The 14962-nt window shown below is 33.8% G+C and overlaps 2 protein-coding genes across 2 annotated transcripts; both read left to right on the top strand.

Annotated features, from left to right (window-relative positions):
• Nucleotides 1–1099: 1099 nt before the first annotated feature.
• Nucleotides 1100–6139, top strand: LOC110880252 (sucrose-phosphatase 1). Its single transcript, XM_022128837.2, has 9 exons — nucleotides 1100–1277; nucleotides 1533–1628; nucleotides 1691–1990; nucleotides 2088–2189; nucleotides 3356–3550; nucleotides 4657–4947; nucleotides 5081–5267; nucleotides 5378–5424; nucleotides 5782–6139. Exons 2-9 carry the CDS (start codon nucleotides 1569–1571, stop codon nucleotides 5875–5877), a joined length of 1278 nt encoding a protein of 425 aa, XP_021984529.1. The 5' UTR covers nucleotides 1100–1277; nucleotides 1533–1568; the 3' UTR covers nucleotides 5878–6139.
• A 4598-nt stretch (nucleotides 6140–10737) lies between these two features.
• On the top strand, nucleotides 10738–11205 carry LOC110932534. Its single transcript, XM_022175862.1, has one exon. The coding sequence runs from the start codon at nucleotides 10738–10740 to the stop codon at nucleotides 11203–11205; it is 468 nt and encodes a 155-aa protein (XP_022031554.1).
• The last annotated feature ends 3757 nt before the right edge of the window (nucleotides 11206–14962 follow it).

Raw genomic sequence — 14962 nt, 5'->3', positions numbered from 1 at the left:
GTTACTAAACGCCAACATATGTATCATTTGTGTTATTAAACGCCATGTATCATCTGTGATTGTCTTATTGAACAACATATATCAGTTTGCACAAAATCTCAGTTTAAACTTTGAAAATGTATTTTGTTACAACTTGCCTTGGTGAACGATGCTTGCAATAGAAAAATATTGGAACAAAAAGAAGGATACCCAATTGAGTGGGTTACAACAAAAACTCTTGACTTGTTTGAGGGTGCACTGGCAAAACGCCATGTTGGCTAAGCAGTAAAAAAGAAAACAGTTAAAAAGGCTAAGGAAGCCACACCCAAGTAAACAGAAAAAATGCAGGTTGTTGATGAAGAAGATGCTGATGGTGATGATGTTGAGAATGAAGATGAAGATGATGTTGGCAATGTTGATGAGCATGATGATAATGATGATGATGAGGTTGATGATGATGATGGTTTAGGGCATTATGATCATTATAATTATGTTGGGCTCCACCCTGAAGTGCAAAACGCCATGAAAATCAATGATGAGAATGAGAATGAGGATGAAGAGGCTTTGCTTCAAAGGATTGTGGCTGACGATATAGAAAGCCAGAACATGACGTTTGAAGTTTCTGCATCAGAGAACCATGCTCTGATCAGAGCACTAACACAGTATGAAGACAATGTTGCAGATGAAGAACAACAAAACAATGAAACTGAAGAGGTATGTTATTCAAATAATAAATTTAATAAAAACCACAAAACGCCATAGTTAATAAAATCCTTTTTTTATTTAACAGGCAATGACTGATAAATTGGATGGGCATATAAAGAACTAGAAGACTGTTACAATAAAATGAACATATTGTTAAAACAGTCAAAGATTGAATATTCAAACAGCCTCATGGTACACATTAAATACTCACAATGTCTGACATTGTTGGGATATTCCGGCCAAAAATGTTTTTCCGGCGATCGGAGACTAACGGAGTTAGGGTTTAGTTGGGACTGCCAGTGGTTATTTTTAAAGTTGGAACTGTTGACAGTAAAACGACGAATAGTTGGAATTATTAAAATCCAACGGTAAGCCTATGCAAAGACACGATTATTGGCTCCCTATAGACTGTAGTACAAACTTGTAACCGTCATGATGTAAGTTAGATCCATCATCTCTATGTTTTTAGGGCTTACCAATATTCAAAGGTTCACAATTTATCAACCAATATCCCCAACCCAATTTACCCTTCCATTCCTTCATTATCCCCCATCACCTTTTCTCCACAATATCCCCATTTCAAATCTCAACTGGTAAGAAATCTCTCACACTCACACTCAAACTTCCAATTTCAATTTTAATCGAAAATCTCTTCACTTTTTGATCAATAGAGTCTATAGAACCCTAATTTGCCCTAAATCATTCGTTTGTTCGATCTCACAAACTGTTTGATTCTGATAAATGTTTACAATTAGAAATCTCAATGAATGGAATACATATGATTTAGGATTAATTAATTACTATTTATTCCTATATCTGTCTTAATTGTTTGTTTATTAAAATGCAAGTTCATCTGCAAGAGTAACTGTCAAAATTTATCGGTTATGGATCGTCTCGCTAGCTCGCCACGACTTATGATCGTTTCGGATTTGGATCACACAATGGTAACTAACTTAATCAACCACATGTTATGATGCATCATAGTCACTTACACATTTATCTTCAGGTTGATCATCACGATCCCGAGAATCTGTCTATACTAAGGTTTAACGCGTTATGGGAGGCAAAATACCGCCACGATTCGCTACTAGTGTTCTCGACTGGACGGTCGCCTGTGTTGTACAAGCAGTTGAGAAAAGAGAAGCCTATGTTAACACCGGATATAACGATTATGTCTGTGGGGACGGAGATAACGTATGGTGATGACATGGTGCCGGATGAAGGGTGGGTTGAGTGTTTGAACCAGAAATGGGATAGAAACATTGTGTCTGAAGAAACCAGCAAGTTTTCCGAACTCACTATGCAAGTATGATTGTTTACTTGTATGTTGTTAAATGTATAATTACGCTAAGTGATGGGAATTAGTTCATATAATTGAATGTGTTTTGTTTACGGTAATGCAGTCTGAAACGGAGCAACGGCAACACAAAGCTAGCTTTTATGTTGAGAAAGGGAAGGCTCAAGAAGTGATGAAGACTCTTTCTGAACGACTAGTCAACCGAGGGGTGAGAATTGCAATTTTTTTGGATTAATTTCATATATACCATTACAAACTTTAAAAATTTCATATATACCTAACCAAAACTAAAAATATCATATATGCCCTTACAAAGTAGTTAAAATATCAAATGTTGGTGCATCCGTCTGTCGACTTCGTCTTGTATCGAGTCTTGAATAGATCTAGATAGATTAGGGCTCGGAATCCAAGAAAATGGAATTGTTAAGTGATTCCGCTTGAAATGACATCTAGTCATTTCAAGCGAAATCTCAATATTTCTGATTCCGCTCGAACCTGCAATTCTGATTTCGCTTGAGTTGTAATCATTGTAATTCCGCTTGAAACGTGTTCAAGCGGAATCTGATCTTCTATAAATAGGCTAGTTGGAGCGAAATCAGATAGTTAGTCTTCCGGTTTGCAACGAAGTGCTGCCGAAGTGTCGTCAGGCTGTAAAAAGCATTTTTATCAATAAAATCGACAGTTTAAAGTGAATACAGCTGAAATAACGCCAATACACTTGTTTCCGCCGCTTGTATTGGTGAATTACTCTTCTGATCGACTCGTTCGGGTCTGGAATCGATCCTACATCAAATATATTATTAAAAACAATCTAATAAATGGTCATTTTACCCTTTTTTTTTAACTTCAAGTTTTCATGTATGCTCATCTTTTAACTTCATATTTTTATATAACACACTTTTAGCTTAAATTTGTTTTTACCCATTTTTATTTTTTACTTTTGTTATATACCCGTAAACAATAGTATACTCCAGATATAATATTTAAGCTGAATAAATTATGCTAGAAATGAGTATAAATAATATTTGAAGTTAAAGGTCATATATGATATTTCAAAGTTTTAGAAAAATAAGGGTAAAATTGTCATTTATTGAATTATTTTTAATGAATTGGGTATATATGATATTTCGAGCACATTATAAGGGTATGTATGATGTTTATAATTTTACATGGGTATATATGAAATTGCTGTTTTTTGATATTGCAAGTTTGTTGGGGTATATATGAAATTTCTGTTTTTTTTTTTTTTTTTTTTTTTTTTTTTTTTTTTTTTTTTTTTTTTAATCTTAACGGTTAATAGACTAGCCAATATAATTCTGCTGCTGTTAATGAATTCAAGAAAAGTTTGTCATTAGTGACATTTTTTTGTTGCAGCTAGATGTGAAAATAATTTACAGTGGCGGGATGGATTTGGATGTGTTACCGCAAGGTGCTGGTAAAGGACAAGCTCTTGCTTATTTGCATAAAAAGTTAAAGGATGCGGGAAAATTACCAAAAAATACCCTTGCATGTGGAGATTCCGGGAATGATGCCGAGCTTTTTACCATTCCAGACGTGCATGGTGTCATGGTTAGCAACTTATCTCATTCATTTTTAGTCGAGGTGGCAAAATGATCGGTTGTACGGGTTGGGTAATGGGTCTAAATGGATAATTATGGGTGTCAAAAAGGGTTGAGTCGGGTTCAATTGAAACACTTGCTGGTAAATGTTTATGACAAATCATTAGTGTATCAGATATGATTACAAAGGTAATATTATTAGGCCTGTAAACGAACCGGACGAACACGAACAAAGGAATGTTCGTGTTCATTCATTTAACTTTAACCGAACACGAACATATAATCGAACACATTTTTTTGTTCATTAAGAAGATGGGCATGTTCTTGTTCGTTTACACCTAAACGAACAGTTCACGAATGTAAACGAACATAAACAAACAAACTTAAACGAACGAAATTTAACAAACACAAAATAACACAAATAAACATAATTGAACAAATATAAACGAACACAAATTAACATAATTGACGAATTATAAACGATCAGAAACGAATATAAAGTAGTTTTTTTATGTAGATTAGTGACTAAATACGATAAATTTCATTGGAAAGCCAACTTTTATTACTAGAAAGCCCAATTACTAAATAATTATATTTGTATAAGAAGTTTGAAAGCCCGTTTTATGTTTACATTTATATAACTATAGCTACTTATGTATTTATTAAATTTTAAACGAACATAAACGGACGTCACGAACATAAATGTAGAACAAAAGGTGTATTCATGTTTGTTCGTTTAATTAAATAAACACAAAAATTTGTTCATGTTCGTTCGTTTATTAAATTGACGAACATAAACGAACTTCCCGCCGAACAAGTTCACAAACAGTTTATGAACACTCAGTTCGTTTACATGCCTTAATATTATTTCAAGACTAATCTAATATCTTGAAAACCATGATTTAAGAGGTTTTATGCATTAAGAAATCTATTTTGATGAATTTTAACCCATTTCCTTAGTAGCTAATTTTCCTGTTTTGACCCGTTTGACCCATTAGAGATAGAAAATTACCCGAACTGACTATTCATAAACAGATCAGTAGCTAAAATAAAGTTCAACCCTCTGTACGAAAATTACGATTTTGTTAATGAGTATGAGTGATCTCCTTCATGCAGGTACAGAATGCACAGGAAGAGTTGTTGCAATGGCATGCTGAAAATGCCAAAAATAACCCTAAGATCATTCATGCAACTGAAAGATGTGCAGCCGGTATCATAGAAGCCATCGGTCATTTCAAATTGGGTCCAAATATTTCATCCAGAGACGTAACTGATCTATCAGATGCTAAATTGGACCATTTTGACCCTGCGTATGAAGTAGTCAAATTTTACTTGTTTTTTGAGAGATGGAGACGTGCAGAAGTCGAAAATGCTGAAGTCTATTTAAGCAATCTAAAATCTGTCTGCGTATGCTCATTAACCTTATTAATTATTAATTTCTTTATTCAAGTTTAAAGTAATAATTGGCAGGTTTGTAATTTGTAAAGTGTAACCATATGTTGGATTGTTATAATTTTTTTTTTTTTTTTTTTTTTTGCAGTCGCCTTCGGGTGTCTTTGTTCATCCATCGGGTGTTGAGCGGTCTCTTCATGACTGCATTGATAAACTAAAAGATTGTTGCGGGGACAAAAAAGATAAAAAATATCGCGTTTGGGTTGATCAAGTTTTCCCGTCGCAGCTTGATTCCGACACTTGGATTGTGAAGTTTAAGAAGTGGGAGCAAACTGGTAATTTATTATATGATTTTGAATAACTAAAATTATCTAATCATTTGTTTAAGCGCGTAACAATTTCTGATAAAAAAAAAAACTAATACATAAAATGACCAAAAATTCAGGTGAAGAGCAACAGGGTTGCTTGACCACGGTTAAAGTCAGCTCAAAGGTAACTAAAAGTTAGAGTTAACTGCCATTTTCGTCCCTGTGGTTTGGTGGAAAATGCCACTTCAGTCCAAAAAAGAAAAAAAAATTGCGCCAGTTCCGTCCTCAACATTTTTGAAACGTGCCACTTCAGTCCAAAAAGACAACGCCTTGCGCCAGTTCCGTCCTCAACGTTTTTAACGGCGCGTTATCTTTTTGGACTGAAGTGGCACGTTTTAAAAATGTTGAGGACAGAACTGGCGCAATTTTTTTTTGTTGGACTGAAGTGGCATTTTCCACCAAACCACGGGACTATCACTAATGACACAATTAGTATTCTTTAATAATGTTTATTGATGTGATTTGTTTTTGTTGCTATTAGGGTGTTAAGCCTAGTGAAGGGCTCACATGGCTTCATGTGCACCAGACATGGATTGCTGGCACGACACAAAATACTCGCAACGATTGGTTCTTTTAAGGTTGTATGTCCAGCCGACCTCTGAGAAATCTTGGATAAATAAGTCGCGTTTAATAATAAATGTAGAAAAATCATTCTCATAATTCTGTTGAAGGTCGTTTTCTGTTGTAGTATACTCTTAAGATGCTCTGCTTTTTGCAAATTGCTTATGGAAAGAAAGAATACTAAAGGCAAGTTGCTCTAGCTTTTAGAAAGTAGCATAGCCCGTAGGAATATACTTGAAGCTGCTTTAGCTTTTAGCTTGTGAAATTCTTTTGGTCTTGTGAGTGATTCTATTATTATGCTTTTGGTAGGTGGAAAACTATGGGGTTGGTTAATTGGGTCAAAACGGGTAATTTTTTAGTGCGGGTCAAAACGCACTGGTCAACATTTTTGTGTTTCTTTACTTTATGTCAAAATAGGTAAACCTTTAGGTCGTAATCTTGGTTAGTTCAATGTGTCAAAACGGGTAACTTTTAGTGCGGGTAAAACACACTGGTCAACGTTTTTGTGTTTCTTTTCTGTGTCAAAAACGGCTAAACTTTTAGGTAATATTAGCCCGCAACCCTTTTCTGTGAAACATCTAACTACTATAATAAAAGAAACTAACTTTTGTACACGTGTCATTCATTGAAGGTATCCTTAAATCTATATTTATCTTATATTAACTAAATAAATAAATAATAAATTAATATTAAATCTTATCATACTTTAATAAAATATTATCCTTAAATCTAAATTGTTAATTTAATATATTTTTAAAATAAATAACTCTCATATCTACTTATCTTATATTAAATATATAAATAATAAATTAATATTAAATGTTATCCTAATTTATTAAAAATATAACTTTTTTTATTATTTGATATACAAAATTATATTTATTCAACTTGTGTAAAACGAGGGGTTTTTAAGGATATATTTTTTTTTATTATTTGGTAGATTTTTCAACCCGACTATACACGGTTTTTTTAAAGATACGACGCTTTTAGTATTTAATATACAAAATTACATTTATTTAGGATATAATTTTTTTTTATTATTTGGTAGATTTTTCAACCCGACTATACATGAGTTTTTTAAAGATACGACGTTTTTAGTATTTAATATACAAAATTACATTTATTTAATCTGTGTAATACACATGATTTTTAAAGATATAATTCTTTTTTAGATCTATTCAACACGTGTAATATACGGGGTTTTTAAGTATGTAATTTTTTTTTATTATTTGGTAGATTTATTCAACCAGATTATACACGGGTATTTTAAGATACGACATTTTTAGTATTTAGTATACAAAATTACATTTATTTAATCTGTGTAATACACATGGTTTTTAAAGATATAACTTTTTTATTATTTGATATATAAAATTACATTTATTTAATTAACCCGTACAATATACAGGGTTCATAAAAATATAATTTTTTATTACTACCTATTTAATATATAAAATTACATTTATTCAACCCGTGTAATACACGGGGTTCTAACCTAGTGTTATATATAAAACGAACAAATATGATAATTTTGGTATTTTAAAAGTGTAAAATTTAATCGATAAAATTATGTAGAGAAAAATTGCAAACTTTTGAAGTTTTACAACGAAAATTGATCCTTGAATGTTCTAAAGCCGTTGGCTGGTTTTAAGATTTTCAGTATGCACTTGTTAAGAAAGATGAATATCACCAACCTATTTGATTAAAAAAGTGCCCAAGTGTAATAATTAATAAAGTAAAAAAACTGGTTTTTGTATTCGTTGGTTAATTTTTCAGAAGGTCTATGTAAACATGTTTTTTATTTCCTTGTAGTTGAATTGGGTAGGCTAAAAATGGACTACACTAGTTGTGGCAATTGGCAAACGCACCTGAATCTGACGGGTATTCGGTTTTGAAAAATTTGTTGGTATAGGACGAGTATGTTATTAGGTGATGATAAGACTCGATTACCCTAAACATCCATGGGCTTTTTAGTTTTTATATTCTAATTTCTTTATTTGGTAAATAAAATTATATAAATGTAAAAAATAGTCAGATTTGCACTTGAGATTCTCAACAAGTAATTTTTGTTGAACGTCATTTTTTTTTAATTCTTGTCGCCTGTAACACTTGAACCAAGATCTCTCTTTTTCAAACTCAGGTGTTTAAAGGTTTTGCCTTTGTTAATGGATCACCACCCCATTGATCCAACGGGTAATGTTCAACATACTAATTCCTTCGCTTTAAGTACCAAGTTCACCCATGAAGATACATGTAAGATTAATAAAACATAAACACACATTAAACACGTTTGTAAGAAAAAAACTTTTCTCCGTATACACTTAAACAAAAAGGTTATTTTTGATGTTTTTGCATGTCATGTAAGAGTGAAGTAATGAGTAAAGAAGATGATTATGTATTTGATGAAAAAAAAAAAAAAAGATGTGAGTAGAGAAGGAGGAGAGAGAGGAGAGAAGGTGGGTAAGTCATTTTGAAGCATTCAAATTAAAACCTCTATATTAGTACACTCTATATAATATAGAGGAAGAAATAGAGAAAATAACAAAAACACCACTACATTAGAATCACTATAATAGAGAGAGTTTTATAGATATTAAAGTAAACCTCTATATTTAGAGGGTCATATCCATGCCTTTATATTTTTATTGTGAGTGTGTAGGAAAAAAGAAAAGAGTAATAAAATAATTGATTGTGAGTATGATAGAGAAATACATAGAGAGTTGAATATGAGAGGTTTTTGAAAAAATAAACTTAATTTAAAGAAAAATGTGTTTTTAATTAAATTATTTATATGGAGATAGAGGTTCCAATGTAAATGCTCTTCGAGATAAAGAAAGAAACATTGAGTGGGACAAGTAGGTATTGATTGGGCAAGAAGAAAGAGAAAGTGATGACATGGATGTTTTTCATGTTATTGTGGATGCTCTTAGACTATAGAGTGTGGTCATGATTCTCAAGACCATCATTACTTCGTCAGTGTCATGTCACTCACTCTCATTCACCATCCTATATGGTGTGGTTATGACCCAAACAAACTTCCTTATTTTTTTTTTAAATTTATTGTGTCAAATATATTTAACTAATTAAGGGAGGTGCATGATTGACATGATTTAATCCATGCGAACTATGATGGTTCCCTAAGAGGGGTTGATGAAACAGTGGTTAACCAAGGGAGGTTAATTCACTGGTCTTGTCAAGTAGGGTTAATCCTTTCTTTCCGAGGGTCGGTGGTCGGATCGTCCGCTGATCTGTCACCTGCACAAGGAAAACACACCGTGACTCGCAACAAGGAGGATGGGGTGGGTGGTGCTCCTTGTTACCACTCTCCGGCGTGAGAACCAGTAATTTGCTTGAGAGCAAAGTGTGTGATAGTAGTATGAGTGAGAGAGTTTGATAAGCGATACCTCAAACCTGGTTCGGGATGGGAATTTATAGCCGAGGAGTGAAGGAGGGTAATTGAGTGGCTAGACTGACAGCGTGCAGCTCCTGGCAGGTGTGTCAGGCTCGTTGATCACGGAGGTGATGCCACGTCCCACTGTTGTCAGTCTGTTGCTTACGTGTGGGCTGACAGGCAACTGTCATTGGCGCCACTTGCTGTTAAGGGGTCAGTCCCACTTGCTTTATGGGCAGGATGCAGTGCCAGGCCGCATCGCTGATTGCGGTAACTGCAGTTGTTTCCGCGTCCTTGCTTTAGCCAAGATATGTACGGGATGCGGTGCTAGGCCGCATCGCCGCATGTGGTAACTGTTATTGTTACCTAGATCCCTTGTCGTGACGAAAATGTTCATAGGATGCGGTGCTAAGCTGCTTTGCTATGTGTAACATCCATTTTCATACACAAGGTAAGTCTTCTCATCGCTTGACCGATTGGATTCGACCGTTGCGTTCGCGCGTGCCCGCACGGACGCAAATGCCGGTAGGAGTATTTTATAAGGGTAATGGTCACTCGCGACCATATTGGTGCGAGATCTGGGACCATACCCCTTCAGGGGTGGTGTAGCACATCATCCACCATCTTAGGTGACGGTCCGTGACCCATCCCATATCCCCATACCCCTTAGTCTTATATTTACCATATACATAGATACCTTGTAGGTCACATTCATGCTCGACTTTGGTCACTATAACAAGTTGCCGTCCCCGATTAAAATATGAAACATGTAGGTAGATCCACTGACCATCACTTACCAATTCTATTACATTTAACTCAGTTTCTTCCTTTTTAACCTTTTACACTTCTATTTTCCAATTAAAATACAAAAGTTTGTACTCACAAGGTTTTTTTCCTAAATTTATTGGATTTCCTTCTAAATAGATGTATAAGCATTAAAGCCAAGTGAAGATGGATATGATCAAGTGTATTCGCTCGTAACATTATTATACCCCAGTGATCTATCAGTGATCCAAATTTTCCGTTAAAAAAGAACTTCTATTTTACAATTAAAATATAAAAGTTTGTACTCGTGCTAAAAACCAAACCGAATCAATCTATCCATTTTTTAGTCCTTCTCCATCCGATCTAATCCTCGATATATTCGAACCAATTTATAAAAAGAAAATCATAGAAAAATACAAAACGAACATGGATGAAAATGGTCCTACACTCCTAGACGGTTTTTCCTTTTTGTACTTTTTCTAAAAAAAATCGTAACCAATTTGGACTCTACAAAAAATAAATAAATAAATAAATAAATAAAAAATTGGACTCTACAAAACCCACAAATAAATTACCCTTACAATAACTCATTATTACATCCATACCCCTTCTTCCCCATAAGTACTTCATATTCCACAAATCACATATTTCATGAATATCAGAATCATCACATAACCGTTTCATCAATCAGAATTCAGATCACTATTCAATTACGTTATCATGTCGATTCAAAAAATCGTGATTCATCGATACAACGTAGATCAGCCGCAACCGTTGTTAGAAGTACAAACTTCGTCGAAACATCGGTTCGCAGAGTTCGCCGGAGGAACGACGGCGGAGTGTGCGGTTGTGTGCTGCTGTATTCCGATATCGTTAGTGAACTTGTTCGTTCTGGCGGTGTACGGTGTTCCGGCAGGGTTGTTTCGGAAGGCGATGAGGAGGAAACGACGTCGTAGGGTTTTGAAGAAAGGATTGGTTATTGATGACGGTGATTTGAGTGGTTATGATCGGAGTAGTTGCGACGGAGCGGAGTTGCTGATCCGGTACGACGCGGCGGAGATGTTGATCGGATCGCCGGTGATGAAACCGGTGGTGGTTGATAGTGACGTCATTGAATTGGAGAATGAGATGTGGGGGAGGTTTTATGGAACGGGGTTCTGGAGAAGTGTTTCTCAGAGAGTTGATTGAATGTTATGAAACGACGTCGTGAGACTTCTAAGGGCTGAAACGACGTCGTGGGGCTTCTGAAGAATTCTGATGAGTAAAATGCCAAAATGGTTCTAAGCTTAGGTTATTTTTATCAGACCATAGGTAATGGTTAATGCCCACTAATGGGCATTTTTCACCACATCATCATTATAATGCCCTTTTAAAAAAGGTGTAATGGTTAATGCCCATTTCATTTATTACTTTCCATTATTTTTCTTCTCTTTGGGCATTATTTTAGAAATGCCCCTCACTCTTCATGCCCTTATAATGCCCATGAGTAATGGTGTAAGGGCATTATCAAAATCTTTCATTCCCTTATAAAGCCCCATTACATATGGTCTCACTTTCGTTTAAAAATGAAACTTTTTTGTATCTAGGTTCGAAGGTATCTTTTTGTAGCCATCTTTATACAATTGACAAACTGGGTTAGTTTCTTCTGTTAAATTCTCTTTTTTTGTCGTTTTCCTCATTAATCGTCATTTTATGTCATAATATATTTTAATTTTAATTAAATGAGGAAAACGACAAAGAGAAGTGAACAAAAATTTTTAACCCAATTTGTCATTTTTATGAAAATAACATAAAAATAAACCTTAAAGATCCAGATATAAAAGTTTATTTTTAAACTAAAATGTTAAAGTGGCCTAAACTTGAGGACAATTTTGTCATTTTACTGGAATTTTGATTAATGCCGGCATTCTGGAGAATGATGATTCATGCACGTGTGACTTGTACGGTACGAGTCATCAATGCATGATGATGTACTATTGGCATGTTTTTCTGTACATATTTATTTACCTTCATTGCCATTGTGGTTTTTCCAAATTGAGCTAGTGATGTTTTAATCAACGACGTCTGTTAAACATTGTATGTAATCACTTTGAATCTCAAAACCATTATAAATTCGGTTTCAGATTTAAGTTAATTTGGATATCTTTTTTCTAACTTACATGCAAACTGGGGCGGACCTACCTTAGGGGAAAGGGTAGTCTCCGTTACCGCTTGGCGCTCCGGCGGTAGTGTAAATTTTGGAAAAATTTGACGTTTTTTCGATTTCATTATCGTTTTTTTTTATAAAGCGTTATCGCTACAAAGATTTTCTAGATCTGACATGCAAATATAATCGCCCTTAATTGTCATGTTTTTAATCATGTTTCTTGTTAAATAAATGTAGTAAGAACTAGGAATGTTGATGGCATAGTTTGAACGATTTTGATGGGATTTTTGGGTAACCTATGGATTTTTAGAAATTAAATCGAACTGATTGAGTAGTTGGGTCGGACAAACGGGCCAGAAAACGGTTTAGTTTTGGCTGGGTTTTTTAAAACATAAGATCTTTGAAAATTCACCAAAATTGTAGGATTAAAAAGTGAAAGAGATTTAAAATCATGAAATCAACTATATAAATAATCTATACTATTATATTAAAAGACTTATACGAATAAAAATCACTGGATACGTGAAAACATATATTTATATTTTAAAAGAAAAAAATTAAAATTTCGCCATCTTTTCAAACTGTATTGTATTATTCTTAACCCGGCCAAAATAGGCCGTTTTCGCTTCGTCAGGCTAATGATTAGACCATATGTTATGGTTAATTGGTTAGTGATAGTGAAACACACGTCACAGATGAAAGGATGGTCACATTTACTATCACTTTAGACGAAAGATGAAAGGTGTCAAAACCGCTTACGACCCTATCTGATACAAAACGTGTATATATTAAAATGATTTTAAAGTTATCGTTCTATAAACCGATACGAACAAAAACCGGTAATATACACGGTCCAATTAACAAAACATTGGTAGAAACATATCATTAATATGTAGGATGAGAAGCTTGAATAGATTGACCAATGTGTTGTGTTCTGCAATATTTATTGTTTTGAGTATGTTGACCAAGATGTCACTTTCATAACGAACGTGGATTAGTGGGTATAATTATATCCACATATGTTACAAGTTATCTCACCCATAAGTCGATTAAACATTAATTATATGTGAAAATAGCAATATGATACAACTTGATATAAAATTTTGATCCCACCCATAAGTCGATTAAACATTAATTATATGTGAAAATAGCAATACGATACAACTTGACATAAAATTTTGATCCCACCCATAAGTCGATTAACATTAATTATATGTGAAAATAGCAATATGATACAACTTGACATAAAATTTTGAATTTATGCTTTTATATGTGATTTTGTTTTTCTTAATAACCTTGTGATAATATGTATATTAAGTATAATTCTAAGTATGTTATTTTGCCATACTTTAAATTTTCATTTTTAACATATACAAATTCTATTGCCGGTAATAGTGCCTTTCACCTATTGGATGTAATGGGCGGTGGGGAGCATAGTGTCAGGCAGCTGCCTGGCACTCCCCTATTAGCCCAACAAATTTACGATTTTATCCCGTTTTAAAACTACGATTTTATCATTAGTTCAAAATTTTGTTTTTACCCTCACTTAAAAATATATTTACGCTTTTGCTCCCAGTTAAAAATTTCAATTTTGCCCTGGGTTCAAAATTACCACTTTGATCCTTTTAAATTTATAGTTTTGTCATTAGTTTTTTCCCATTATAATTAGGATTTTGCCATCAATTCAAAGTTATGTTTTTACCCCGACTTAAAAATAAATTAACGCTTTTGCTTCCAGCTAAAAATTTCAATTTTGCCATCGGTTCAAAATTACAATTTTGCCATCGGTTCAAAATTACGATTTTGCCCCGTTTAAATTTACAGTTTTGCCATTAGTTTTTTCTCACAACCAACTTACGATTTTGCCCTCAAATTAAATTTACATTTTTTCCAAGTTGTTTTCTGGTTAAATTACAATTTTGCCCCAATTGTAAACTTACAGTCATGCCGGCAACTGCCTGGCACTCCCCCATTGGTCCATTTAATTTACGATTTTATCCTTGAAAAAAAAAATTATGCTTTCGCTCTCAGTTCAAAATTATGTTTTTCCCATCGTTTTAGTTTTTTTTTTTTTTTTTTTTTTGCAAAAGTATAAAAGTTTTTTTTAATTGGTTGACTCGATTTAATTTTTTTTTTTTGTGTCAAGGAGCTGCCTAAAACTCGCTCATTAGTCCTGAAAAATTACAATTTTGCCCTGATCCGAAAAATACGCTCTTATCATCGTTTTAGTTTTTTTCCTAGCAAAATTATAGTAGTGTTTTTTAATTGATTGAGAATTATTCGGCCATCGCTCATAACGCGAGCGGGGCATCAACTAGTACATTTACATTTTCCCTGTTGGGGAATAGTTTTGTTTTCTGGTTGGCCAAAGATGGCGTTTTTTTAAGTTAGCATATAATAGTTAAAATTACAATTTTGCCCTCGATTCAAAATAAACTTTTGGTTTTGCGTCTAGCTTAAAATTATGATTTTGTCCACAGTTAAAAATTACGATTTTGCTCCCAGTTGAACATAAAATTATGGTTTTTGCCCCCAGCTATGGTCCTGCCAAATTACGATTTTATCCCCAGTTTAAAATTACCGTTTTGCTCCCGTTCAAAATAAAATTTTCGTTTTGCCCGCAACTTAAAATTACGATTTTGTCATCAGTTAAAAATTACGATTTTGCCCCAGTTCAAAATAAAATTATAGTTTTGCCCTCAGTTCAAAATATGATTTTGTCTCCATTTCAAAATTACGGTCTTACCCCAGTTCAAAATTGCAATCTTGCCATCGTTTTTTTTAGACAAAACTATGGTA

The sequence above is a fragment of the Helianthus annuus genome, chromosome 1 (genome assembly GCF_002127325.2).
Source record: "Helianthus annuus cultivar XRQ/B chromosome 1, HanXRQr2.0-SUNRISE, whole genome shotgun sequence".
In the NCBI taxonomy this organism is placed as follows: Eukaryota; Viridiplantae; Streptophyta; class Magnoliopsida; order Asterales; family Asteraceae; genus Helianthus; species Helianthus annuus.
Note: the sequence above shows the minus strand (reverse complement) of the source record. Positions and strands in the feature narration are given on the sequence as shown.

Coding starts and splice junctions, on each gene's coding strand:
- LOC110880252 (XM_022128837.2), top strand. CDS start 1,569: ATGGATCGTCTCGCTAGCTCGCCACGACTTATGATCGTTTCGGATTTG. Junction 5,268..5,377: donor TAAGAAGTGGGAGCAAACTG/GTAATTTATTAT, acceptor CCAAAAATTCAG/GTGAAGAGCAACAGGGTTGC. Junction 5,425..5,781: donor CGGTTAAAGTCAGCTCAAAG/GTAACTAAAAGT, acceptor TGTTGCTATTAG/GGTGTTAAGCCTAGTGAAGG.
- LOC110932534 (XM_022175862.1), top strand. CDS start 10,738: ATGTCGATTCAAAAAATCGTGATTCATCGATACAACGTAGATCAGCCG.